Source organism: Podarcis bocagei (genome assembly GCF_964188305.1).
Source record: "Podarcis bocagei genome assembly, chromosome: 13".
NCBI classification, from domain to species: domain Eukaryota; kingdom Metazoa; phylum Chordata; class Lepidosauria; order Squamata; family Lacertidae; genus Podarcis; species Podarcis bocagei.
This window is the reverse complement of record NC_138138.1, coordinates 27,230,991-27,258,265: the sequence shown is the minus strand read 5'-3', so window position 1 is coordinate 27,258,265 and position 27,275 is coordinate 27,230,991. Positions and strand designations below refer to the sequence as shown.

Below are 27,275 nucleotides of genomic sequence, written 5' to 3'. Positions count from 1 at the left end.
GGCGGAGCCACGTTGCGCGTGCGCGTTGGCCCCTGGGAGTGCTCTTCGACGCCATTTTGCGTGGCCGCCGGGCGGGCACACGGCTGTTTCCGGGTTGCAGGCCCCGGAGCAGAGAGAGAAAGAGAGAGAGAAGACCAGAGAGGCAGAAGAGTTTGTGGGTAAGCGAAGAGGGCTGCGAAATCCACAACGAGGGGCGGCTGGTTGGGTGTGGGATACGTGGCCTCCTTGAGAACCCTTTGGCTGAGTGGTTGGGTGGGTGGGCGGGGTGCGCTTTGACATTTGACCCGTGTTCCTGCGGAGGTCACGGGGCTGGGGAGTGGGCGAGCAGGGGCGGGGTGGAGAGAGAGGGCTCGGCGGTGAGGGGCCAAAGGGATGGCGGGAGGAGGGAGCACAGCAGGAGGGACTGGGAACAGGGGGGAGAAGAGGGGTGGGCCCCATTGGCCTGTTGTTGAAGGGGGTGGGCGATTTGGTAGGAGCCCCTGGGCGCTGGGGGAGGTGAGGGGGAAGAAGAGGGGTTTCTGGGGTGAGCAAAGGTGAGAGGATACTTTGATTCGTTGACCAGGAGAAATTTAGTATAAAGAAAGGGGCCTGGAAAGAGGAGGAGGAGAGATTGGAAAATTGTATTTAGATTTTATTTTTCCCCAGTGTCACCGCTTGTTTAGGTACTGGGGTTATTTCAAGCCAGGGGTTGGGAAAGAGGAGTTGGGGGGGGGGAGAGACCCTTGGTGTGTGTACAGGCTGGGGATATTGGGAGGGTTACGCCTGCGAGAATTTATGGGGAGAGGTGGGTCAAGAGCATTGCGGGGCTTGGTTAGCCCGGTTTGAAATACTGTAGTTGGTATTGAGCAGGTGCTTTCCGGGGAAGGGGTGTGTTGCAGCGCCAGAGGTTTTTGTTTGCGGGTGGTTGAGGATTTAGACATAAGCTGAACAGGTGAAGCAGATAAATATGTGGTGGCTTATGTATCTGGGTGATACATTGAGGGTGAATAAAATGGGAGCAGGTAACAAACTGTCAGGAGGGAGGGAGGTTTACATAAGCTGCTGTGAATTTTGTGAGGGCTATATACATTATATACTTTGCTGCTGAAATGGTGGCATGGCGAAGTATCTGTGGAAGGGGGCTAGGTTATTTATAGGGTGAGTGAGGGTGTGGCATTGAGGAAACTGCCCTTTTTCTTCCTTATTCTTCTAAGTTGCTGGAAGTTGAGGGTCAGACACAACAATAACAAGTGACGAGGATATGAGTTTCTTTGGGGTGTCACCCATAATATTTTGTTCTTAAGCTCCAAATGAGGTACTCAAAACTTAGATGCTCACAAAGATTGAGGGAGTTTTAGTATGTCCTCTGAATATGAGCTGAATGTGCTTGGGATCTGACATGCTTACAGGCAAACTGCATCTCCTTCATTCCCAAAGTCCTCTATTCCTTTTTGCTCTCTTCCAAACCAGGGCCTCTTCCGGATTATATGTTGTCTTTCCCTTTGCTGTAAATGGCCTTTTGGGGATATGCTGGGTGTGGTCACCTTTTCGTTCCTCCTTCAGAGGTATGTGTCGTCAGTCAGTGAATAACTTTAGTTCAAGGAACTGTGCACTCACCTTTCTGCAGGTGGAGTTGCCTTCCTCAGTCGCTTTTCTTAGAATGTTATCAGTGCTTGTCTAACTGTAGTATTTGTTCACTAAATGTGTGGTTCTCAAAACTCTCAACATACTTGGAAGTGGAGAGTGCAGAAATACCTGCAAGTTAGGTGGGGTGGGATTATGTATTAAGACAGCGTGCTGACATACAGCTTTCTCTCTGAACAGTTGTTTGCATATACCTTTTCCCCATAGAGCTTTCTCTTTCCATTAGATTCCTCCTTCATTGCAGTCTTTGCTCATGTTCTGCTTCGGTTCTATGATGGCCTGCTGGAGTAAAATGATGGATTTGGACAATTTATAATTTTTCAGCTTCCCTATATTCTAAATTGGATATGGTCCTTGGCGTTGCAAAGCATTGTGCATTTTAAGACTGCAATGTAACTTGTTCCTGTTGCGGTCAACATTGCATGGCACTCCTGGTTTGCATGTCTTGCCCTCTTAAATGTGTTGCTATTTGCATGCCTGTGATGGGTAACTCTCATTCCAAAATGTGTGGAACCTTCTTTGAAGTTTTATAAAACAAGACAGATTGCACAGTTATCTGTCAGGGATTCTTTTTGGTACAGGATACCCTGTAAACATGAGAAGGCTCTACTGCAGAGATGGGGAATCCAGTGCTTTCTAGACGTTGTTGGACTCTCTAATTCCCATTAGCCCCAGTCAACGTGGTCTGTAGTTGGGGAGGATGGGAGCTGTAGTCATGAAAAGCATCAGGAAGGCTCCATGTTCCCTTTTCTGCCCACCTGGATAATCTAGTTTGGTCCCAATTCTGGGTTTGATTCTAGTACCCGCCTGACAGAGTATTGCTGTTTGTTCTTGTGCTGGCCTGATCAGTGACAGGGCCTTTTCAGACCCTGGAATGCCCTCCTTAGTGCGGTGTGTTCTCTCTCATTATTGATGTTCACGAGAAATTTTAAAAAAATTCTGTTTACCAAAGCATTTGATGACAGAAGGAAACTGTTGCTGACAACCCTGATCACTGATTGTGAATGTTTTTAACTTTTAAAGAATGTTTTTAAACTGCTTTTAGATTTTAAAAATATGTTTTGCCATTACTGTGCCAGCTGTCCTGGGATGTAAATCCAATAAATAAAATAAATATTGGTGCCAGTTCTGGAATGATGCATGTGTTTCTTTTCTGAGCAGTAACTACAATATCTTCTTTCTACATGCTGCTTTCTCTGCCTGTAGTCTTGGCCTTTCCATTTCCCATCTTCCAAAATCTGTTGTTATATAGAGATGCTAGTCCTCCTTGTTTCTGATTATAGTAGGCGGAAGAGTGGAGCAAGAGACAGGCCTCAAGGTGATTAAACTTGATTGTGGGGTTCTGGCCAGTGTAATTGGTACAACACTGAGAAGGGAGACCAATTATCCCAACAGGTCTTTAGGAACTGACTGGAAAAAGGGCTCATGCTGTGATGTTTTGTTTTCTTCCTCTTCTTCTTGTTAGCTATATTTCCAAATATATCTTTTTGTAGTGTTTCAATTCTGTAAGTGTTTAATTACTTTCAGTGCCCCTATTTTCTATGTTTTATCCTGTTTTATATGTAAGGCACCTGGGGAAAAGGCAGGATAATAATAAGAAGAAATACTGTGGGAAGGATCAATTGGATAGGGTCATTTCAACATTACTTCATTGATACATTACTTTATTTATGGAAAGGTAGGTTGGCTCCAGTAATTTTTAAAGTAGGGGTCAATAAATTTGTGGCCTTCTAGATGCTGTTCACCTTATAGTATGGTCAGCGACCAGGGATGATGGGAGTTGTAGTGCAGCAACATCTGGAAGGCCACAGGTTCCCCCACCCCGGTTTTAAGGACCCCTGACTTGATTACATTTGCCATGCCACTCACAGTCTCTGTTTCCCCTATGATAAGGTAAAGGTAAAGGACACCTGGATGGTTAAGTCCAGTCAAAGGTGACTATGGGGTTGCAGTGCTCATCTTGCTTTCAGGCTGAGGGAGCCGGCATTTGTCCACAGACAGTTTTCTGGGTCATCTGGCCAGCATGACTAAACCACTTTTGGTGCAATGGAACACTGTGACAAAAACCAGAGCACACGGAAACACTGTTTACCTTCCTGCCACAGCAGTACCTGTTTATCTACTTGCACTGTCGTGCTTTCAAACTGCTAGGTAGGTTGGCAAAAGCTGGGACAGAGCAATGGGAGCTCACTCTGTTGTGTGGATTCGAACTGCCAACCTTCTGATCAGCAAGCCCAAGAGGCTCAGTGGTTTAGACCACAGCGCCATCCGTTGCCCTGTATAAGTCTGCTTCCCCTATATGCAATATGGGAATATTGATGATGTTTTTGGAGATAGCTAAATTATATAGGCATATAACACATAAAAATGTGCTTTCTGGAGAAAAAGTTTATTAAATACCATTTTGGCTGGTATTGGATGATATTCAGTGCTAGTGCTACTCAGAGTAGACCCATTGAAGTTAATGTATGTGACTGGTTCGTTAATTTTAATGGGCCTAATCTCACCCAGAACTTAGTTGAATACAACTCATTTTATCCATTCAATATGTTGCTAATTGGATTTATAAAATAGTTCATTTTTAGAAAAAAAATCTGTGGAAAAACATAGCTGTTTCCATGGAATTATCCACCCCAAAGTAGTGCATTAAATAAGCTTGGGTTGTTTGCTGTATTAAGTGTGCATACAGCAGAACTGTAACTTATGAATGCCTGAGGGATGTTAGCTTTGCATGAGGTACCTGTAAAATATTACACCAATCTACCTCTTCAAATTGTACAGCTTGCTGTACACCTTCCCCCTTGTAATGGCTCAGGGCGGATAACAGTACTTGACACGAAATCAGGTGAAACCAACAAAACAATATTCTCACTAAACCAGTGGCTTTCATATTATGTTCTGGGGAGCCCTGGGTTTCCTTGGAAGCTTATAGCAGAGATTCCTCAAAGAGTAAATCAAGATTAGCAGACAGGCTTCCCCGAAAGGCAGCTTACCAACCACTGCTGATTGTCCCTTAATACACATCTGCAGGTGAGTGTTGGGTGTGTTCCAGGCGCTCTCCTAGAATGAAGTCCGACAAGCCTGGGAAGCGCTTTCGTGGACTGAGGATCTGCCTTGGACATCTTTCAATCCTCTGCAATGTGCAAGGTTTCTTGAGGGAATGGTGGGAGACAGGGCAGTGTGGAAATGATTTACAGAGAGGTAGAAAGCTTGCTAACTACTACATTGAGCCAGAACTAGCATTGATTATACCAACAAAAAACTAGCCCTCAAATAAGACTCCTGTAGTACTTTCCATCTCTTACTACATAATGTTTCATGCGCTAGAGCCTACATCATTGGATATAGAAGAGGCTTTCTGCATTGTGGATAATAGTCATTTATGTAAAGGTATGCATAGGGAACAGTCGGCTTACAGTATAAGGTGATTTCTAGGTGGCTTTCTTTTAAAATAGCTGTGGTGCCTAGAAAATAATATGTTGCTGTTAGGTAAAGCTCAAGTAAACGGTGCAGCTGGAGAAGGTGAAAATCCTGATGAAACCTCTGGAGCACCTCCTTACCATGAATCTAAATTAGAAATAAGTCATTATTGAGGTGTATTAGGTGAGGCGGATGGTAACTTTTCAGGAAGCACTGTTGTATGTCACCCGTAACAAGTTTGCATGGTGTAGTGATGTTTGTGCTCATTTATCCACGAATGTAATGGTAGCTGTGCATGAGGATTAAGCACAACAGTTCCGTGGTGGTATGAGCTGTTCTGTGTGGAATGATCATGATTGCCTGAAATCCATCCACGTGGCCATCTAGGCATGTCATGATTCAGTATGTATGATGGTCGATATGGTTCTTCTTAGGAATTTCCGAATGTTACCCTCCTTTATGGCACTGATTTTCGCAACCCCTGGCCTATGAATTTTTGGTACCAGACAAAAAGTGTCATAGGGTTTTTTGTGGAGTTGTAATCATAGTGCTGCCTCGTATTGGTAGACAAAATCCTTAAGAGCGATGGTAATTTTGGGCTCATGCCTGAGACTGAGGGCAGTCTATGTAACAGTCTAGTCTGGGATTATGTTGATGGGTTTGGATCACTGAGTAGCTGTGTGCGAGGGAAATGAATTCACAGGTTGTGATAGAGTGACTCAAGGTCACCACACACCTATGATATGTCAGGTTTAGGGTGGAAGGATGGGCCACAAAGCCATATAAGTGCTCTGCTCGAGTAAATTGTGTGGCTTGATAGGTTAATGTTATTTAGAGCATTTTGATTCCTTTGGCGCTTTCTCAAGTTTTAATCAATCTCCTTCTTGAGGAATATGAAGTGGATGTTGCATTTTCCCCTGTGTTTGAATATATAATGATGACATCAGAATAAATTGAGTAAATTGATCCACTGAAGTGTGTACATCTGGCTAGCATCCTTATTGTAAGGATAGATTTAGTTCTTATAATAACAAGTATGAACAGCACTGACTGGTTGCATTTCTTCCCTGTTCTGTAATTGTGGGAGAAGGCGTCATTATTTGAATTATTTCAGTTTAACAACTGCTAGTGTAGTTTAATTCCTGTTCATTTCAGGGAAAAACCCACTATATACTTATCCTAGGACTTGGGAATGCTGCCAGGGACTGCATTTTTATTCTCTGACATCAAAAAGTATGTGCCTTCACACTTAAGGTTGGATGCCTTCTCCTTTGTGTGCTGGCTTTTCACAGGTGTGGAGCTTTTATGAGCGAGTATTCAACCTTTTCTCCTCTCCTTACGTTCTGAAATATACAATCTGCAAAGTGTGCTTTCTGAGATTGGGTCAACAAATATGGCAGAATAAGGTGGACTTTTCCACTTCAGAATGTTGGTGGGGATAACATTTTTTTAATGCTTCCCCCTGTGTGAAACAACACCCACTCCCTGGAAATAGAAAGCAAGCAAATTTTCTAGCCTAGCTCTTTGCTTGCTATTTTGTTTTTATATTTTCAGGGATCTTTTCCCATAGGAGAGCATAAAATATGTGATGCACGCCCATACACCTCAAACAAGATACCTGTTGTCCATTCTACTGAATGAATAAAGGAGGGAAGTGGGAGCATGGATTGCTGTTTGAAGAACATGTCCTTGTACCTTGGAACAGTTATTTAAATATTGTCAGAGTATAAAAAGATAAGTGCTCTGCCCCTTTTCAGGGTCCACCATAGAGTGATAGTGTCTTCTTCAGAAAACCAAATGGAGGGAAGGCCTTGCTGGACTGAACACAAGCAGCCTTGTGAGGAATACATTCCTGCGTATAAAGAATGCTTAAGCAGAAATTCTGTGCACATCGTAATCCATGCAGAAGTATCTAGCACCGTTTATATTCCTGCCAAAGGTAGTGTGGGAAATGCCGTGTATAACTAATGTTGGAAAAGTCTGTCCTATTCTGCAGATTCCTTGTAGATCTTGGAAAGGGTCTTAATGTAAAATACGGGGACGGTGTGATTGAGCAAAAATATTAGAAGTGAACGAGCCAGCTTGTTTGCTCCGTTTTGTCGCTGCCCTAACGTTTTGTGTAAAAGGAGACGAGGCAACAAATAGCACTAAAATTGGAGTGGGTGGAGGAAGCAGGTGCTACTTCCTTGAAGTGTTCCCCCTTTCCCCTCAATATTTGGTTTAGGGTGTTCCTTGCAAGATGCTGTGGGTTTTGGCACCTGCATCCCAAAGTCCCCATTTAACCTTTCTGAGGCCATGCTTGAGAAGCTGTGTCTGTTCATGCGGCACCTCTGCCAGCCAGTGGCAATGTTGCCAATCCAATCATCCCTTTGTGTCGCAAGCTGATTCAATTAAAGCCACGGCGGTGCCCTACTTGGCGTGTTCAGATCAATGTGAGAGCTTTCTCTTGGGCCCTGCCACCTTAGCTTGTCTCCTACAGCACTTCCATCATGGGCTGGTTTTGTCTTCCAGCTTGGAAGGCCCATCTCCCACGTGTTTCTAGCATTCCAGGTCTGTAGGTCAGCCTTTCAAAAAATAAAGTAAGATTTTGTGTTTTTAAGAAATGCCAGATGGCCCCCACATTTGTCCCTAGATGTTACAAGGCAGTTTCAGGTAAGGATCCAGTCAGTTACTTGCCCTGGGCAAGAGGTTAATGGGAAGACTGCTATGACCTATTCATGTCTTATAAGTGTTTTGGCTCCTCTTATTATGCAGTTGTAATAAATTTGCCCTAACTGCCCATTCAGATAGCATTCTTAACACTCTCCATACCACAGGCTTTGGGGGAGAAGGTCAGTGATATGTTAAAGTACTATAATGTGTGTTGATTTTGATAATTGTACTTCAGCTTATTAATGCTGCTCCTTTTACTGGTTTGCATATGCACTAATCACATTGCTATCACTGTTTTCTGGCCTTGTTGTAGCTGCAGTGTTCTTAAAAGAATGGTTAGCATGTGCCTGGACTCCTCCTGGGGAGGAGGGATGTGTACCCTGTTCAAATATTTGAGGTACGCCAGGAACAGATATGGCAGTGGGGGGCAGACAAGCCATTCCAGAGAAAGGGAGATCAGAGACATAAAAGTTGCCCCGCTTTCCATTGCCTCCCCCGCCCTCTTGAGTTACCCTATCAACAGATGTTGCTGTTAAATCCCAGGTTAGTCATCAACATCAACATCATTACAGTCGTACCTTGGAAGTTGAACGGAATCTGTTCCGGAAGTCCATTCGACTTCCAAAACATTTGAAAACCAAAGCACGGCTTCTGATTGGCTGCAGGAAGTTCCTGCAGCCAGTCAGAAGCCGCGGAGGCCCGTTGGATGTTCGGCTTCCAAAAGAAGGTTCGAAAACCAGAACAGTCACTTCTGGGTTTCGATCATTCGGGAGCCAAAATGTTCAAGAACTAGGCTGTTCGACTTCCAAGGTACGGCTGTATTATTATTATTATTATTATTATTATTTATTATCAGCAGCAGCTAATAAAGAACATAACATTTTCTAAGCAATGTACAGATGACAAAAAGATAAGACCCAGACCAAAGCTTCTCAGTGTTAAAGGAAAAAGGAATAGAAGGAAAAAAATAAAGCAATGGAGTTTATATATGGGATCAGCTTGGTCCAGGAGATGGGGGCATATGAAATCTCCAGTGGCTTCTGTTCCCTGGCCAGGAGTAGAGCCCAGGGCATGCCTGCTTCTATCTAGCACTTGATCCTGGCATGAATTACCAAGGCATGGATAGACAAGCTGGACAGACTGGAGGGCTCAGGAGGGGCGTGTGATTCATCAGGATGCGGTCTTCCTCTCTGGGGTACCTGTGTTTGTACCTAGTGTGGAGCAGTTTGGTTAATTCCCCAAAGGAGGCTGCCTGAGGACATTCTCACCAAAGGTAGAAATACATTCCATTATGCTGACCACATTGCCAACATTTTGCAGATGATGTTTTTAATATGAGGTAATCTTACGTTGACATAATGCCCCCCCAAATACTATTTTGAGCATAGTTCTTTCAGCCCTTACAGAATTATTGCAAATTCCCCCTGCAATCAGAGTCATTTGCGGCATCTCCTAGGTCACTTTCCCAACACTCTTTTAGGTCATGAGACACAAATGTTCTGTATCATTTAGATGTCCATCCTCTCATGTTAACAAACAACACTTGAAAGTACAAGCTGTTCAAAATCTTTGAGAGTGAGGGCAGCTTGAGCCTTTATTTCTTGTTGTGATATAAAAGAGGTGGTTTGTTTCAACACCAGCCAATTACATCCCAGGGTTCCAAGTTTCTCCTGCAACACCCTTCCTCCAAGTGGCTCAGAGTTTCAAGTAAAATTCATTTAAATGATATAAACCTTTCCCCTACTCCAGCCATAACAATACTGAAGCCTGTTCTTATTAAAAGGGTGGGGGGACATTTTCATCCTGTATTTGCATGCCCATTGAAAGAATAGCATCTATTGAAATTTCCATATTGTGCGTTTCTTCCATTTGAACCCATGCCTTTCATGTATTGCTAGTTATTAGGGATGTAGCCTGCCTTAACTCATTGGCTTCATAATACAGGTTAATTTTTGGTGTTCCCCAAACACCTGTTTTGCCTGTTGCATACAGATTAGATTTATTCACCCAAGCCTCTTTAGATCCAAATATTTCAGTGGCCAAAATTTGGGCTGAAAAATTGAAAAGAGATAATAACTTAGGCAGACAAGACATATTTTTTTATGGAAGCACTTTTTCGCAGTATGGAAAGATTAAAGGAGGTCCACCTTCTAAAATCACTTTTAATTTTTTTCTACCATCAGGGTGAAGTTGGCCAGAAATAGTTTCTTTAGGTTCTTGGTTACCCAAACTTCTGAATATTGTAAGCTTCATGACTGGTGCTTCCATCAAAGCTATTGTCTCTTTGTGGAATACAGAGATGAGTTTCACAAATGACACAGTACAATATATTTGTAACTGTTCCATGCTAATACCTGGAGTTTTTATAAGTCACTTCAAATATAGGCTGCGAGAGGGTATGCAGCTGGGATTAAAGCAAAATTTCTGTTGCCGTTGCCGTTTTGCTGCCTGGTGACTGAGGCAGAGAGAAAGGACTTGATGAGCTCATGGTAGATGTAGAATTTTGTTGGGGGTCATCATGGCACATAGTTTAGTCCCTTAGTCCCCATGCAACACCAGCTCCTGAGGGGGGAGGTTCTGTCATTGAGGACTGTCAGTGGGATGGCTCTTGGCATGTCATCGATGTCCAAATGTGTTGTTTTAAGTGACATTCAGAGGATACTCTTGGCTGATCTTGGTAAGGTATAGGAAAGGCATAATCTGCTGGCCCAGTCCCTTAGCTGGGTGCCTTTATGGGAAGTCTCACCCTGTGCTTTCAGACCACAGTTAGCATTGTTAAGAGGTGTTAGCAGTTTGGGGAATTGGGAGTGCTTGGGCGAATAGCGAGCACTAGGAAGAGGTTAAAGCAAGGGTAGGCAACCTAAGGTCCATGGGCAAACAAGCAGCCCACGGGGGTCATTTAACCAGCTCCTGAGCCGCCCCTGAACCGAGCCATCCACTCGGCAAGTCCCCGCACGCTGCACTAAACTAGCGCAGCACGGGGACTCGCTTCCGCAGTGCTGGAAATTGCGTCTGTGCATGCTCAGATGCTGAAAATCACGTCTGCACAGACGCAGATGCCAGAAATTGTGTCTGCACAGATGCAAATGCCGGAAATCGTGGCTGCGCGTGATCCGGCCTAGGCGAGGTTAACCTTCCCGACCCCTGGGTTAAAGCCTGCTCCCCATGTCTGAGAGATCACTTTTGCCATTTTGCTACTAGCTATTAAATAGCTGTTGATAGCTAAAAGAGAGAGGAGGCGTTTCACCAATACTGTACAGTTTTGCTGCGTTTATCACTCACTCTCGCTGCTGCCATTCACAGAAAGTTGCATTGTGGGAGTAAACATGTTTGCTTGGTTCCGTTTAGGGCATATGAGGCACGCAAAAGGCGACCATCGTTAGGAAAGGAATTGTCAATATCGTAAATGCTGGGCAGAGAGAAAACAGCATCTTGTTTTTGCAATAATGAGGGCGATTATATCTGGCTCGCTGTGTTTCTGGGAAGTTAATGAGCCAGGGCATCTGTTATGATTAAATCACTTCTATTCCCACAGTAGCAGTACTACAGCAAAATTAAAATAAAAAATAAAAAGTCCAACACAAGTCACTAGTAAGCTTCAAAATGGTGGCATAGTACCTTGGGGGTCATCTTTGGCACCTTCAAGGCTGACCAGCACATTGTGATACAGGCATTTACGCATGTTCATTATGTGCGCAATTGCGCACATGCGCATCACACCAAACCCAGAAGTGACATGAAAATGTCACAAAAGGGGCAGAATGGAGTGTTTGTATACCTTTTCAATGGTGTTTCAAATATACACAACTTCACTCGGTGCTTTTTGTAAATTCTAAAGCCTTCCCCTCTAAATTCAGATCCTTCCCCTCCACCCCAGTAATCATGTGCACAATTTAATCCCCAAATTTTCATGAGCCAAAAGCAGAGGAGACTCAGGCAAGTTGCTCCACAGTTGCTTGATTCAGTGTTTTGCTTAGAAAAAAGTCAGTGTTCTACTACATACAGCAAGTGAACCAATGGGACAAACTCCATCAGTCAATCAAGGGTTTTTCATGCTAGGCATAGCTTCGGCTATCTTTGCCAGCTTACATGTCTTGCAGCACATGCATTCCCAGAGACTGCGTGATTAATTGAGTGCTTGCTGCCTTTCGACCAGTCACTTCCCATCCTCCTCAGGTGACCATGCTTTGAAACTATCACACCGCCCCCATAACATTGTAGTCACATCATGGGCGTTGCGTCTTCGCATGCTTGTAAACCCAAGTGTGTGACTGCACACTGGGATGAGAGTCGGAACAGGAATGGAATCGGAGAGGCAGAGCTTCAGTAGAGGAAACAAACTAAATTGTGTTCTCTGACTTCTTGATTGAAAGCTCCTATCTTGGGTATGTTTTATTTTCCATCCAATTTTATTCCTTTTCAAGTAGTTGTGAAGATCTTTTAGTACTTCCATTGTACAATGCTATGAACTTTTTTTTTAAAAAAAGGCATGACTGAGTGGTGGCAAATATCTAGCCTTGGGTGTACATTTCTCTGATTTGATTGCTTTCATACTGAATATGTTAGTATCTAGCATTTTTATTCCTAAATTGGAGAGCTGAGTAAATAAGGGGACCTGATATTCCAGGCAGAGAAAAGAAGCTCTCTGAGGACAGCTGCAGGTTAGGTTAGACTGCCTGTCCTTTGGGCACCATTAAGCTTGTAAACGTTGACCACAAGAAACGAGGCAGAGGATGCATAGATCCTGGTAGCATGAAATACTTTCAACAACAGCTGGTTGGGGCAAAGACGTCTGACAATGAATTGGCATTTGTTTAATCGGGTTGCAGTTCTAATATCTAGCCTGTTCTAAACAATAAAAGGTAGAGGCGCCCGATTTGCAAACAAGTAGGGACGGGAAGAAGGAAAATAAGCAGTGGAATAGAAGCATGTATATTCTTGTTGAGTATCGTCCAGCCAGCTTTAAGGGAGACCGACTTATAGGTCAAACAAAATATCACTGGTCCAAAGAAAAAAGGAAAAAAGGATTTACCTGACAATAGGGAGAGTGTTTCCATTTCATTAATGGTGTGAAACATGGTGGCAGCACTTCTCCAGGTTGATCTCTTTGAAGGCTCAGTCACTTTGCCAGAGTTTTTGGATGCTTGGCTGTGCCATCTCTTGTCAACTGCTGCTGTCTTACCAGGCAGAGCTAAGATTTCCAGTGATGACTTCTAGGCAGCCTGTCGCAGTTTAAGGAAGGTTGGCAGGTAACCACTAGACAGATTGTCTGTAGCAAGCAGGAGTCTTCCTTAGAAGACCAAGTAGGAAAACTTGAATGAAACACTTCTCCCCCCCCTTCTTTTTTTTGGGGGGGGGGACCACAAGTGACTAGCCCAGGGTGTGTGGAGGCAAACAGGCTTGCAAAACATCCAATGGGCTGGTGATTTTAATGACTTTACTTGCAAGTGCTGTTTAAGGGTAGCTTGTGAAACCGTCTTTGCAAACTTGGATTGTTTGCTGCGAGGTGCTATGTTGCATTGTGCTCTCCCCCCCCCCCCGTGCATTTAATTCTCTGTTCCTCTACAGTCCTTTGTTTGTCATTGCAGTACTTAGGGAAAGGACAGCAAAATGATTACAGTCATACCTCGGGTTGAATACGCTTCAGGTTGAGCGCTTTCGGGTTGTGCTCCATGGCGACCCGGAAGTAACGGAACACGTTACTTCCGGGTTTCACCACTTGCGCATGCATAGGCGGTCAAAATGACGTCACGTGCATGCACAGAAGTGGTGAATCACGACCTGCGCAGACACACAGTCGCGGGTTGCGTTAGCTTCAGGATGCAAACGGGGCTCCGGAACGGATCCCGTTCGCATCCTGAGGTACCACTGTATTTGAGAGGAAATGCTCCTGCCTGCCACATAGCCTCTTTTGTGAAAGTTGAAATTGGTGGTACCTAATATTTTCTGTTCCCTGGATATTTGAGGCCAGAGATAGGCAAGGTGGGTCCCTCCAGATGTGACAGTGGACTGTAGCTCCTATCAACCTCTGCCAGCATGGCTGAGAGTTGTCGTCCAGCAACACCTGGAGGGCACTGCTTTGCTAATCTATGTTTTAGGGGAAATAGCTGATGCAAGCATCCTCTTTCACATCTCTGTATCCACGAAGGTTAGAAGCATTTCTTTAAAAACAAAGTTTTTTTCAGGTTTGGAAACTGCAGGTGCCCTAGAGCATATCCAGAATAGATGTGTGTTCTTGCAGCTTCTGTTAATTTCACGTATGGGAAACGTTCTTGGTGGATCGTGCCTTTCGGCTGGGAAATGCCTACTTTTGCCTGCTCTTAGGGGGGTGGTGGAGATGCCTGGAGTTGCGGACTCACAAGCTTTTTTCATTCAGTATCTGACTTGCCTTTTAGCCAGTATTTTAAAAAGCTTCACACCTCCTCTGGCAGAGCTGGGGTTTGGCAAAGGTATCCGGTCTCTTAAGTACTATTATGGGTTGCCTTGCATGAGGGCTTCTGGGGAGTCAGCTTTCTTGGCAGCTCCTCCTTGGTTGGAGTTCATCAGAACTCCATTCCACTGCTTTGCCTCGAGCTGCTGCAACTCCCTTCCTTGGACAGGCAGGTGCTGAAACCGGGTGCATTCCACTAGCATTAGACTGGCTTGTCTGTAATAGTTCCGACTGGTAATTTGATGTCATTGGGCTTGTGCTTCTGACAGGTATCGGCATTGTGTATCTAGGGTGAATCACACCACTTCTTCCTGTATCTGCTTCATCCGAAGTACTTCTGTGCTGACGTGGTGGTGTGTGTTTCTGCCTGTCAATCAGGTTATGCAGAGCCTGCTATAGCACTACCAGCTAACACAGTGCTGTATTAAAACTGAACTCCTGTTCACTTTTCCAGGGTATAGGTTGGCCTGCACTTAGAAGTGTCAGAAGCATCTTTGCACATTCTTATTCCCAGTTATGGGATATGAACATGTCAAATTCTTTGACACCCCCCCCCCCCGGACTTCAAGTGCTTTCGATCCTGGGAATTTTCCAGGCTCACTTATTATAGTTGTGTTCACGAAATATATTCACTGGGGGGCGGTTTTCATTATGAGTCAATCTGCTCTACAAATCAAAACTAGTTTTATATCACTTAAATTGTCACTGCTTCCTTCGGAGAACTGTTGGAACGGTCGATTTGGGAGAGTGTTGAGTATGTTGTTAAGAGATCTTCGGTCTCTTCACAAGACTATAGTTGTCTGGGTGGTTCCTTGGTTGGGAACCGTGGCAGTTAAATGAGTTTCTTTCAAACATGATTAAATTTGTGGTATACCTATGTTCAGAGTGTCACTTGTTAGGAGGCTGTTTACTGTACTTTTCCGTCTATAAGATGCCCCCATGGATAAGACGCCCCGTATTTTTGGATACTCAAATTTTAGAAAATGGGGGGAGATTACACAGGGTTGTAGAGCTTTTTGGGGGGAATTGCCATAAATCGCTCACCCGCACGTGTCACAAAATCTGCCTCCCGTCTGTCCCCTCGCCAGCAGAAGCTGCTGATTGCCCGCCCAATTGCCACAGTGTCAGCCAATCGACACCACCAATTGACGCAGCAACCAATCACACACACACACAATAGCCACTAATAGACGCAGCAGCAACCAATCAAATGTCCACCCTATTCACTATCCATGTATAAGACGTCCCCAATTTTTTAGCATGATTTTTCAAGAAAAAAATATAGTCTTATACACAGAAAAGTCTTCCAAGGTACGACTGTATTATTATTATTATTATTATTATTATTATTATTATTATTATTATTAGCAGCTAATAAAGAACATAACATTTTCTAAGCAATGTACAGATGACAAAAAGATAAGACCCAGACCAAAGCTTCTCAGTATTAAAGGAAAAAGGAATAGAAAAAGTCACTCTTTTCCTTTATCCTTCCATTTTGTTGGCTAGTTCCGTGGCTTATGCAAAAGATGGTAGAGAGCAGCTCAGAATGCCAGCAATGTTAAATGATAGCACAATATAAAAAGGCCCTTCCTTAATCTTATTTTGTGAACTGCCCTGAGACCTCTGGGTATAGGGTGTAGTGATGTTAAGTTCTCGAGAATATTCTCGATTAATGAGAATATTAGAGAATTTTCATTTAAAATAGGAGAGAACATTCATTTTAATGCATTGAAAATGATATAATTGGTTAATATGCATGTTTATTCATGGGTAAACTTGTTTAGATGGCAACCAAAAACTGTACAGATACTTTTATACAGTGGGGCAATGCACTGAATTCACATTCTTTGATTTTTTTTGCACCAAACTTTAAATTGAAAATTCAACGTGAATGACTCACGTTAATCACTAAGCCTGCCACTAATTTACACTACTTACACTGACAATATCACAGCTTGACTTATTATTTACTAGATTTTTTAAATGTGGGTTGTAAAACTAGTTCTTACATTAGAATTTACAGTTTGTGGAGAATATTCTCCGGAGAATTTTCTAACAGAGAATATTCTCACCTCACACCACTAATAAGGCAGTATATAAATAATAATAATAATAATAATAATAATAATAATAATAATAATAATAATAAATAATAAAATTTCTGTTGATAATCCAGTAAAAAGTGGGGTGGCTTTTTTGCGGGGGGGAGGGTGGAGGGTGGAATACTTGAGTTGTCATTTTAATCTTTAAACTGCATTTCACCTTTTCAGTTAAGGCAGATAATTTTGATTTACCTGTTGTCCTCCATGTGTGCCCCAATGTTGTCTTGAATATGGTCTATATTGCATGTGTGTCTCCTGGGTCTGCAGCTTCAAAGCTTACTTGCAGCCAACTTCGTTTCCCCTCGCCTTTAAAGCATTTTAGTTCTTATCCTGGTGTGTTGTTTATTATGCAGTGGTGCTCCTGCTTCTATTGTGTTTATTTTCTTAACTGCCTTGCAGTCACCTTGTATGAAATACTCTTTTTTAATCAGCTGAATAAAATACTTATCTCAATGGCATTCTCTCGTGACAGCTAGTGAAGTGGGTATGAAACTGCAGCAATGCCCACCAGGTTCCGTCACTGCCTCCTGCTATTTCATTTGCTGTTCTTTCTCCTTTGTAACAGTTCTCTCTTTCACCCCTGTCATTGCAGGTTTATGAGTGACCAAAAGTTCTTTTTACGCTGAGTCGGCAGGGAGTGGGGCAAAGATGCCAATACCTCCTCCCCCACCCCCTGGACCACCCCCACCCCCAACTTTCAATCAGGTAGGTGATCCTCCTCCTGTCCCTGCTGTCCACATGCAAAGAGCCCTGCTGAGAAGCATTCACAGGGGCACCCAAGAACTACTCCTGTGCTTACCTTTCTCCACTTAACCTGGTTGCCGATCTTCTCCTTTCAGGCTAACACAGACCCTCCAAAACTGAGCAGGGATGAGCAGCGAGGGAGGGGAGCCTTGCTGCAAGACATCTGTAAAGGGGCCAAGTTGAAAAAGGTGACCCAAGTCAATGACCGGAGTGCACCCGTCATTGAGAGTAAGCATGGGGTCTGGGGCAGTTGCAATAAGATCTTTGCTATCTAATTGGGAAAGCTCTCGGTGATACCCCCCCCCCAAAAAAAAAAATCCAGATGGTGCTCAGCCCTTCTGTTGAGCTTAAAATAATTCAGCAGCAGTTATGGGAGGAAATGGCCTAGAATCTCTACAAACAGAGGCATCAGGTGAGGCAGGTGGGGAGGGACAGGGCTGTGGCCCATAAAATTGCCTTGGGGTGAGGCTTTTGCTTACATTTGACTGTTTGATACACTGTGTGCTTGATCTGGCTTTGTGCCGTATCAAGCAGTTGGGGAAAGACAAAAGGGCCGGAAGGGGAGGACTCTTCTCCCCTGTGCACTGCAGCATGTGGCTGGGTTCACTCACTTGAGTTACCTGGAGTCATTTGCTGGCATACGCCACAAGTCATTCTCAACCTGCCACCCCATTCCCCCACTTTACTCCTGAGCAGAACCTTGCAGGAGTAGCAATTACTGACTGCACTGCTTGGGTCACTTCTCAGAGGGCACCTTCTGTGTTGAACTCACTCATAGCTTGTGGAACTTGGTGGTCTGGATTGCATCCCTTCGTGGAATCATAGAATTGGAAATGATGACGAGAGTCATCTAGTCCAACCCCCTGCAATGCCCCATGTGGGACTCAAACCCACAACCCTGAGATGAAGGGTCTCAGGCTCTACGGACTGAGCTGTCAATAACTCTCTCCCTTGATCTGTTGGGGGGAAGGCTCTGCAGTCAGTCCCTTTGTTTTGTGACTGAGGCCATCATTCCCTCTGACAGCGTAAAGCATAGCAGCCTCCTTGTTTGGCAGCGTGAGTTCTTGCACAGTCCCCCTCTGTATGCCAGCGTAAGAGCCTTGCTGGATCAGACCAAAGGTCTAGCTAAACCAACATTCCCACCATGGTCAGTCAGATGCCTCTGGGAAGCTCACAAGCAGCACTCTCCTGTCTGCGTTTGTAGTTGCAAAAAAATGTTCTCTTTGTTCTCTGAAGGAAGGCAGAAAACTACCTCCTAAACTGCACAGGTCCCAGTGGTGCAAATGCTTGAAATAAAGTTTTGCAGTTAGCAGTAAAATAGAACTGGCAGCTGCACACTTAAATCCTCGGAAACAGGTGTCTCTAAATCCTGGTGGGAAGGTAAATGTACAGCCTATGATGTATTTGTGCTTAGCTCTTCAGGCAGCAGCCGCTGTCTGATACCCATGTGATCTTGAGCAGTAAAGTTATTACCTTCTCTGCTTTCATACTGCCACTTCAGGAGGAGATGACTCCAATGCCACTGGGTCTTTTCCTTGTCCACATGCTGAGAAGCAGCATCTTGAGTAAAAGAATATGGTGGAGGCTGCCTATGTAAAGCCCAGAAGAGAGGAACCATAGCTCAGTGTAGAGTAGAGCAGAGCGTCTCTTTAGAGCTTCTCTCGTGTATAGTAGAACCTCTACTTACAACTACCTTTACTTGGGCCCGATCCAAGTCGCGACCATGGCAAACCCAGAAGTAAATACCGGGTTTGCCGCAATTTGCGCACGCACAGAAACAGCTTCCGCTGTTTGCACAGGCACAGAAGCGGCTGCTACCATCTGCACATGCACACAACGGTGCCAGCGACCCGTTTCGCCTAAAAGACGGGCTGCCAGAACGAATTATGGTGGTAAGTATAGGTTCCACTGTAATTGGAAAGCCTCAGGGTCAATCCCTGGCACCTCCAGTTAGAGCTGGGGGAAATTCCTGCCTGAAACCCTGGAGAAAAGCATAGACAGAACTGAGCAGCTTGGATCTACGTTCTGTCTCAGATGAAGGTAGTTCCCTATGTTCCTGAGGTGGTATTTAAAAAATTGTGTTTAGAAACTAAATAAATAACCCAGGGGCCTTTTTCTTCCAGAATCTAAGGGCAGTGGCGGCTACAACTCCGGCGCATCCCCTCTGCCACCAAAGGGCGGCCTCTTCCAGGGTGGTGTCCCCAAGCTTCGACCTGTGGGAGTAAAGGACAGTTCAGGTGAGGACCACAGAATGTGGACTGGACTAGACTGAATAAAAGTGGTTTAAATCATGATTTGTGAAATACCAAACATTGAACCTTGTATTTGAGTGATCCTAGCTCTTGAAGAAGAGTGATTGCAACTTGGTTTTGAGAGCAAGTCCATGCCTTATTGAAACAACCAGGAAAATTTATGTTGGCTTGTAGTGGCACTTAATGCCTGTGGAGCTGAGACTAGTCAGGCTCAATATCAACCATAATAACCATGTCTCCTCCCCCACCTGTCTGCCTGTGTATTACTGGTGTATTACAACACTGCTTGCTTCTACGTGAACTTACTTGGACCTCTAGATCTTCTTCTGAGATCCCCCTTTGGATACTCTGGCCATCTAAGGTGAAGCTGGTGGTGGCCAAGAGAGGGTTTTTGATGGTAGGGGTGAAGCGCACCCTGTTTATGGAATACCTTCCCCAAAGAGACATGTGTGTTTACATTACCTCTGATAAGTTTCTGTTCTGAATTTTAATATCGATCATTGTTTGACTTGATTATTTAACTTGTTGGCTGCTGTGAAAATCCCTTGGGGTTGAACACTGTCATTCAGCTGCTGTATATGTCTATGTCTATGTCTATGTGTGTGTGTGTGTGTGTGTGTGTGTGTGTGTGTACACACACACACATATTGTTGACCTCCCCTTCATATGACTACATTAAGGCAGTTTACAACAAAATGCATTAAGTACAGTACAATATAAAATAGTATTTTATTTTATTTTTTATATATAATTTTTATTCAGTTTCCAATATGCATTCCGTCCAAATTTAACATCTACTTCTAACATATACATCTTTTAGACTTCCCTCAGCCTATCTGACAATTTCCATATAATCACAATTACTCACATTTCTTAAATTTGTATTGCGCTTTAACAATCTTAATCTTATGTCTTTTAAGCAACATTTCTATCCTTCATTCTCACAGAGCTTCTTGAAAGCCAACAAGCGTTATTTGCTTCTCACATACATTTTTTATATACTCTGTAAATTTATTCCAGTCCTCGGTGAATCTCTGATCACGTTGGTTCCGAATTTTCCATGTTAATTTGTCCATTTCTGCATATTCCATCAATTTCATTCTCCATTCTTCTCTCGTCGGCATTTCTTCCTGTTTCCATTTCTGGGCCATCAAAATTCTAGCAGCTGTCACTGCATACCTAAATAATTTCACATCCTTCTTTTTAATTTCATTCCCTAATATTCCTAATAAGAATGCTTCTGGTTTCTTAACAAAAGTATATTTCAACATTTTCTTCATTTCATTATAAATCATTTCCCAGAAGCTTTTCACTTTCTTACACTCCCACCACATGTGGTAAAATGTTCCTTCTTTTTCCTGACATTTCCAACATTTATTACTGACTTTATACATCTTACCAAGTTTCACTGGTGTTACGTACCATCTATATATCATTTTCATAACATTTTCTTTAATTGTAGTACATGCAGTGAATTTCATTCCTTCTTTCCACAATTTTATCCACTCATCAAATTGTATGTTATAATCGAAATCTTTGCCCACTGAATCATAACTGATTTAACTTCCTCATCCTTTGTATGCCACTCAAGTAGTAGTTTGTACATTTTGATAAAATTTTACATCACTGTCTAGGATTTCTTGATGAAACCTAGATTTCTTTTTCTGAAAACCTCTCTCTGACAACTCTTTTTTAAACATTGCATTCAACTGAAAATAGTGCAACCAATCATTAACATTTTCTTTAACTTCTTCATATGGTCTCAATTTCAATTTGTTACCTTCTTTAATTATCAAATTCTCATATGTAATCCATCTCCCTGTCATACTTACCTGGCAGGGGAGACACCTTGATCAATATAAAATAGTATTTTAAAAATGGAAACTAATTTTTAAAAACTGACTTGATGGAGAAAAGTATAAGCAAGTGAATAGGGTCTGGGAGAGATGATAGCAAATTACCAGCAAGGAGTCCTGCCGAATCTCTGCTGGAAGAGCATTCCACAGCAAGGGACCATCAACACTTAATACCTGACTTGTTGAAGTCAATTGGGCTTCTGAAACATGGAGGAGAAGAGAGAAGTTAAGGGGCAACAAGGAGCTTGAAAGCTGAGAATCCAGTGAGGAAAAGTTGCACTGGAAAGTAGGAGGCAGTGGGCTCAGAAGGAGCTGCACATGGACGTAGGGTTGGCCAAGGATAAAGTGCTGGAAGTGAGGACTTTCTCAGTGCTTGGAGATGAGAGGTGGTGTGCTGTTAATGCCAGGAAGGCCAAGTGGGTTGAACAGGCAAGGGAATCAGAGGACCCTTGTTCAGGAAGCTGTAGCTATAGGAAGTTAATGGACGGAATAACAGAATTTTGCACCCCTAAGTGAGTGAATTGTCCAAAGCTTTAGCTGCCTGCCAGGATTACATTGGCAATCAAGAAGTCGCCCTTTTCTTTCCCCTAATGTCCCTTCTATGTGCAGCAATTAAAATTTGACTTGAATCGTTCATCCCTTCTGCTGTGTGGGAAACATTTGTGTCCAGACATCTGAAAACCTCCCAGTCATTTAGAATATAGGCTCTGCATGAACAGTATATCACTGGCTGTGGTCTCAGTACAAGGACAAACGTTGTCAGTTTCCACTTAATTGGATGGTGGTTTTTGCCAAAAGGAGTTGCTTTATATTGGAAGGAGATGTTTCGCTTCTCTAATAAGGAACTCTGTGCTGGCTTTCCTTGGTTTCAGAAAGTCCCTCTGGGAAGCAGTGCCTCCAGGTCCCTGGGTCCAGATCAGCAGCTCCGCGGCCCCCGGTGTCTGCAACCAGCAACCGGCCCCAAGATGACGCTGACAACAGCCGGGCTTCCCCTCCGGAACTTCCGCGCATGCAGAGACCTTCCTTGCCAGATCTCTCGCGGCCAAATACCGCCAGCGGCACCGGCATGAAACACAGCTCATCGGCTCCGCCGCCTCCACCCCCAGGACGCCGAGCCAACGCACCCCCTGCCCCTCCTCCCATGCACAGCAGCAAAGCACCTTCCTACAACCGCGAAAAGCCCTTGCCACCAACGCCAGGACAGCGGCTCCCAGGGACTCGGGATGGACCGCCGGCTCCTCCCCCTATCAAGCCGCCCCCTTCCCCAGTGAATATCCGAACGGGACCAAGCAGTCAGGGCCAGTCTCTGGCACCCCCTCCTCCACCTTACCGCCAACCCCCCGGTGTACCCAACGGCCCTGCCAGCCCCACCAACGAGTCTGCTCCCGAGCTTCCGCAGAGACACAATTCCTTGCACCGAAAGACACCAGGGCCTGTGAGGGGTATGGCTCCTCCCCCGCCCCCTTCAGCCTCCCCTTCTTTACAGAGCAGTCGGCCCCCACCTCCTGCCCGTGACCCTCCAAGCCGGGGCGCAGGTAAGAGCATCTCCTAGCCCTTGTTTGTGAAAAACTGGAAGTGGTCTTGGCGTTGACAGCCTCTCGTTAATCTCTCAAGGGGAAAAAATGCCTTCTTGTCCCGTAGTCTCCAATCTTGGTGCCAGGATGTGTATGCGGTGGGTTTAAGAAGGTTAGGAATGGCCTGGCTTCATGCTCTGTAGCATAGCAACTACGAGTGAACTGTGAATTAGGAAGTTTTTAGTTGGACTATACCTTTGCCACAAACTTGCTAGGTATCACCTGGCCAAGCCACAAATTCACAGTCTCAGTTGTTCCCAAAGGCACGCTCTTCTTCCATTGTCTCCCAAGGCAGGTGGATGCCAACAAAGAGTTGTCACTCCTCTTAAATCTGCAGGTGAAACATTTGAAGGCTTGAAAGAGCTGTCCAAAGACAAGGATAATGGTGTGGATATGCAGTTTCCACCGTTTTAAGTTGCGGCCAATTTTTGACCGTAAGCCATGCTGGCTGCGGCTTGTGGGAGTTTTGAGTTCAACTCAGCACCCGAAGGGCCAGCTTCCCCATCCCAGGCATTGTGCACAAAGGGTACTGCCACCATAGCATGTTAGTGATGCTTGGAAGACTGGAATATAAATTCACGTTGCATGGGGAGAGTCTTTGCAACCAAGACATGTGGAATCGAATTTAGTTTTCTATGTTGTGCAGAAGGGTATGCTTTGCCCTCCTAAGGACCCCACAACTTCATAGTTATTAAAAAGCTGGTCATTAATTAGTAGACCCTCGTGCTTTTCGGAACAACAACAACAAAAAGCAGGTATTACATTCTTGCCCTACAAATAAGCCAACCTGTTTAGTGTGGGGTGTTTGTTACTGTGGAGCACGATCATCTGATCAGCCTATTTTGTGCTCAGATCGTGACTTCCCATGCAGCTGCAAACCCTCCAAAAAGAAGCAGAGAGGATAGTTGGTGCAGGTACGTCGCGATCAGTCACTTCAGCCTGCGCACAATGCTCGCCAAGGACTTGGTAGCCTACAACTCATCATGCTAAGGGTCACATAGGTGAATTAGCCTCTTCAATAAGTAAGAAAATTCCTTAACGGAGTTGGGAGGTCAGGGAAAGAAACCTGGAACCCTATATAGCAGGTGCAAGGAAAAGACAAGGCTGTCAAGGACCTGCAGAGCCAATGATGTTTCAGTTGCTTGGCTACCTAGGGAACTCTGCTTATCCCTTTCATTTTGGCTACTAAGTTAGCTCATGAAATCCTGACTTGGGAAATTTCCATTGCAGCCCCTCCACCGCCACCACCCATGATCCGAAATGGCGGTAGAGATGCGCCTCCGCCTCCCCCGCCCTACAGAATGCACGGGATGTCAGACCCTACAAGCCGTGGGAAACCCCCACCCCCGCCCACCAGAACGCCAGTTGGACCTCCTCCCCCTCCCCCACCCATGAGAAATGGACACCGGGACTCTATTTCCACTGTCAGGTCTTTCTTAGGAGGTGAGTAGAAAGAATCTGCTGTTACCTTAAATTATAGGTGTCAGGTGCATTTAAGTTGGCTTTGAGACATGCGCTGGATTCAAAGGAAAACCAGCCTGCCCAGAATTACGATACTTCTGCTGGTTTGGCTGGTATCGGTTAACTACAGTGGCTATAAAAAATACTGTGATCGGCCAGGAAGAAGTCTGTGTGTTGGGGATGAAACTTCATTCATACAAGCTTAGGAAGCAGCTCTAAAACGAAAGACACTGGCATAGACGTGTTAGCGTGAACATGACATGAATGAGTGACCCTGTGGGTTCCCAGAGAGAAGATTGCTGCAGTTTTGCTCCTCCTTTCATCCTGCTGATGCTGCACTGCTGTGAACTAAGCCATGGTTTCCCCTAACACTATGTCCAAATTCGGGTTCATGGCTTTTCTTGCTCCGGACAAACTCATTGTGTCCAGCTGCAGAACAAACATTGCCAACATCTCATGGTTGGTCTGAAGCAAAATAGACCAAATATCTGAAGCTAAGCCAAACTGTGGCTTCACTTCTAGCAACCCTGAAAAGGAGGTGCAAAGTTCTCTGGGAACTTCCTCATTATCCTTCGTTGGGTTTGGCTTAGCATGTGTACAGATGGAACCGCTATCTCCCTTTTGGTGTTGACAGCTTGTTAAGCATCTGATGCTTTGAATTATATATTCGCTGGATGTTTTTATTTATAGTCGGTACCAGTTTATTTTAGGTACATTTCATTTTGTACAGAATGCCCAAACAGCTACTTGTAGAAGCAGTGACACAAACTATATATATAGATAAGTATATCTATAGGAATGTTGAAATGCTGACTCATGCCCATTCTGACACTCTGCACAAAGCTCTTATTACCAGGCGACTCGTGATTTCCTGGTGGATTCTGCCCCCAGTCTGGCATCTGCATATAATGGTGACCAAAATTTGGCACCTGGAGAGAGCGGCCCCATGTCTTACTTTCAGGATGGGGCTGCTTCAAGTTTTGCCATTTTAGCCACCATTCCAGACTCAGGGTTTTATGGATGTGAAAAGTAGGGCAGTGGGAATCCTTCAGACCAGAAATGGTTTTCAGGCCTTATTTTCCTCCTTTTCTGCAGATGACTTTGAATCTAAATACTCCTTTCATCCAGTGGAAGATTTCCCAGCACCAGAAGAGTTCAAGCACTTCCAGAAGATTTATCCCAGCAAAACGAATAGAGGTGAGCACTGATTTGGCTCACATCTGCTTATTGGTCTCCCAGGTATCTGGCTGATAGTTCGTAAATCAAGCTATTTTCAGCCCCATGCTTGAAAATTTGGCAAGTTGTGATAAGGAATTTAATTCTGTGGGACTGAGAATATGGCTTGCCAGCATTACGAATGAGATGATTTTATTTAAAATCATCAACAATTCCTTCATTCTGTTTCCAGGCCTTTTCAAATTATGCAAACTGTGCAGTCTTGCATAAATTTAATGCTGGTTCTGATTTAGACTTGTCCAAGTTCATTGTGCCTTTGTGAGGAAGAGGGAATGCAGGAGTTACAGGAGCAGCTGCAGAAGCAGACTGACTGGGGAGCCCCGGGGGTGGGAACGTGATGACTCACTGCTCTTCATGGCAAAGGATGTGCTGGAATGGGCTGAACAAGATGCAGAAGCTGGAAAACATGAGAACGATGTGCAAGTTTGAAGTGGCACAGTGGGTTAGCGTGTCTGGCTGTTAATCAGAAGGTTGGTGGTTTGAGCCCACCCAGGGATGGCTATGGGCAGGATTCCTTCACTGCAGGGGGTTGGACTAGATGTCCTTTGGGGTCCCTTCCAACTCTACAATTCTATGATTCAATATGATTCAGTTTTATTTTATTTTAATTTTTTTGCGTAACTCAAATCTGCATCGTGCAATGGTGGGGAACTGAATTTGGCTAGTGTGGCAAATTATTATCTTCCCCCATCCCACATGGACCAAGTTTTATAGGTAGACAGATCCACCCACCTGTAAGTCACCTGATGTCACAGTGGTGCAAGGTCATCCTTTTTTCACCCAACAGGTCTTGCATAGCACTTTACAAGGGATTTAAAAACACTTTACTGTTAGCTGATAGCCTGGCCTTGCTGAGCACTTGGTACGGGGCTTTGCAGTCCCAGCTGATCAGCAGTGCCTGCAAAGCCCCCTTCAGCTGAGCTAGGTTATTACGTGCCCTGCACTTGATGTCAGGTGTAGGGCAGGTGGATGTAGCTTGGCAAAAATAGCCTCCTGGGCCAAACAGGGAGGCCTGGTGTGCCTAATGAGATCTGCACCTCATTAGCCCTGGCAAAATGACTACCTAGGGATAGTGGTAGCAATGTATTGATTATTGGGAGGTTATTGATTTTGTTTTGTTTTGTATTTTGTATCTGATTTTCTATTGTGAACTATCCTTGTTCTTATCCTGGGATCTTTGGATGAAGGGTGGTATACTTACTACTACTACTACTACTACTACTACTACTACTACTATTAATATTAATATTATCTCTTTTGCTTTGTGATCAGCATCTTTGTAGAGCCTAACTTCCTATGGTGATGCATCTGTGGCATTAACAATCTATTTCTTTTTCAGCTACTCGTGGGGCCCCTCCTCTGCCTCCCATCCCAAGGTGAAAAACAGCAGCTGGGCATGGTTCCACAGCACCAAAACAAATGGACCTGTGTTCTCAGATTTCCCCCTCCCTTCCCATCCCTCAGAAACCTGCATGAAAAATACATTCCTGCTGTTGATTCCCCCAACCCCCAAACTGTTTCAAGAACCCGGACAAACCTACCATTACTCACTTCCATCTATGCATTTCACACCTGGACTTAAAAGGACGTCTCTTGGCACAGCTGGGTGAGAACCCTTTTCTGCAGATCTGTGTGGCTTTCTCATTTCCCTTGCCATTCGTGTCATGGAGGGAAGAGCCACCCCAGTTCATAAACAACTACTGCTCAAGATCAAGGGTCCAGTGAATATTTTCCAGAAACGCAAGCCAAACAGGACTGTTTTGGATCTCTGGGCCAGGTTGAAGCAACTGATCTTTGCCTAGCGTAGGGCAGAGAAATGCCTGCGAAGTGGGGAATTCTGTTTTTTTTCTTTTTAAGAGGTGAGCATTAGGAGGACTGAAATAGCTATTCTGTTTTTGAATGCAGACACTACATACTAACAT

At 44.4% G+C, this 27,275-nt stretch overlaps 1 protein-coding gene across 4 annotated transcripts; it reads left to right on the top strand.

Moving 5' to 3' along the window:
- Window positions 1-32: 32 nt before the first annotated feature.
- Window positions 33-26,833, top strand: WIPF2 (WAS/WASL interacting protein family member 2). 4 transcript variants are annotated; one of them, XM_081168697.1, is made up of 8 exons: window positions 33-158; window positions 16,823-16,935; window positions 17,070-17,202; window positions 19,098-19,211; window positions 21,955-22,617; window positions 23,887-24,099; window positions 25,213-25,314; window positions 26,693-26,833. In XM_081168697.1, exons 2-8 carry the CDS (start codon window positions 16,879-16,881, stop codon window positions 26,731-26,733), a joined length of 1,323 nt encoding a protein of 440 aa, XP_081024823.1. In that variant the 5' UTR covers window positions 33-158; window positions 16,823-16,878; the 3' UTR covers window positions 26,734-26,833. The 4 variants fall into 4 exon arrangements, with proteins under 4 accessions (XP_081024823.1, XP_081024825.1, XP_081024826.1 ...); XM_081168699.1 differs by lacking the exon at window positions 33-158 and adding an exon at window positions 6,170-6,982; XM_081168700.1 differs by lacking the exon at window positions 33-158 and adding an exon at window positions 7,058-7,874.
- Window positions 26,834-27,275: the final 442 nt, after the last annotated feature.

Bases quoted from the DNA above. Each gene is read 5' to 3' on its own strand.
- WIPF2 (XM_081168697.1), top strand. From the start codon at position 16,879: ATGCCAATACCTCCTCCCCCACCCCCTGGACCACCCCCACCCCCAACT. The intron at 22,618-23,886 runs GTAAGAGCATCT...TTTCCATTGCAG, and splicing joins CCCTCCAAGCCGGGGCGCAG to CCCCTCCACCGCCACCACCC. The intron at 24,100-25,212 runs GTGAGTAGAAAG...CCTTTTCTGCAG, and splicing joins TGTCAGGTCTTTCTTAGGAG to ATGACTTTGAATCTAAATAC.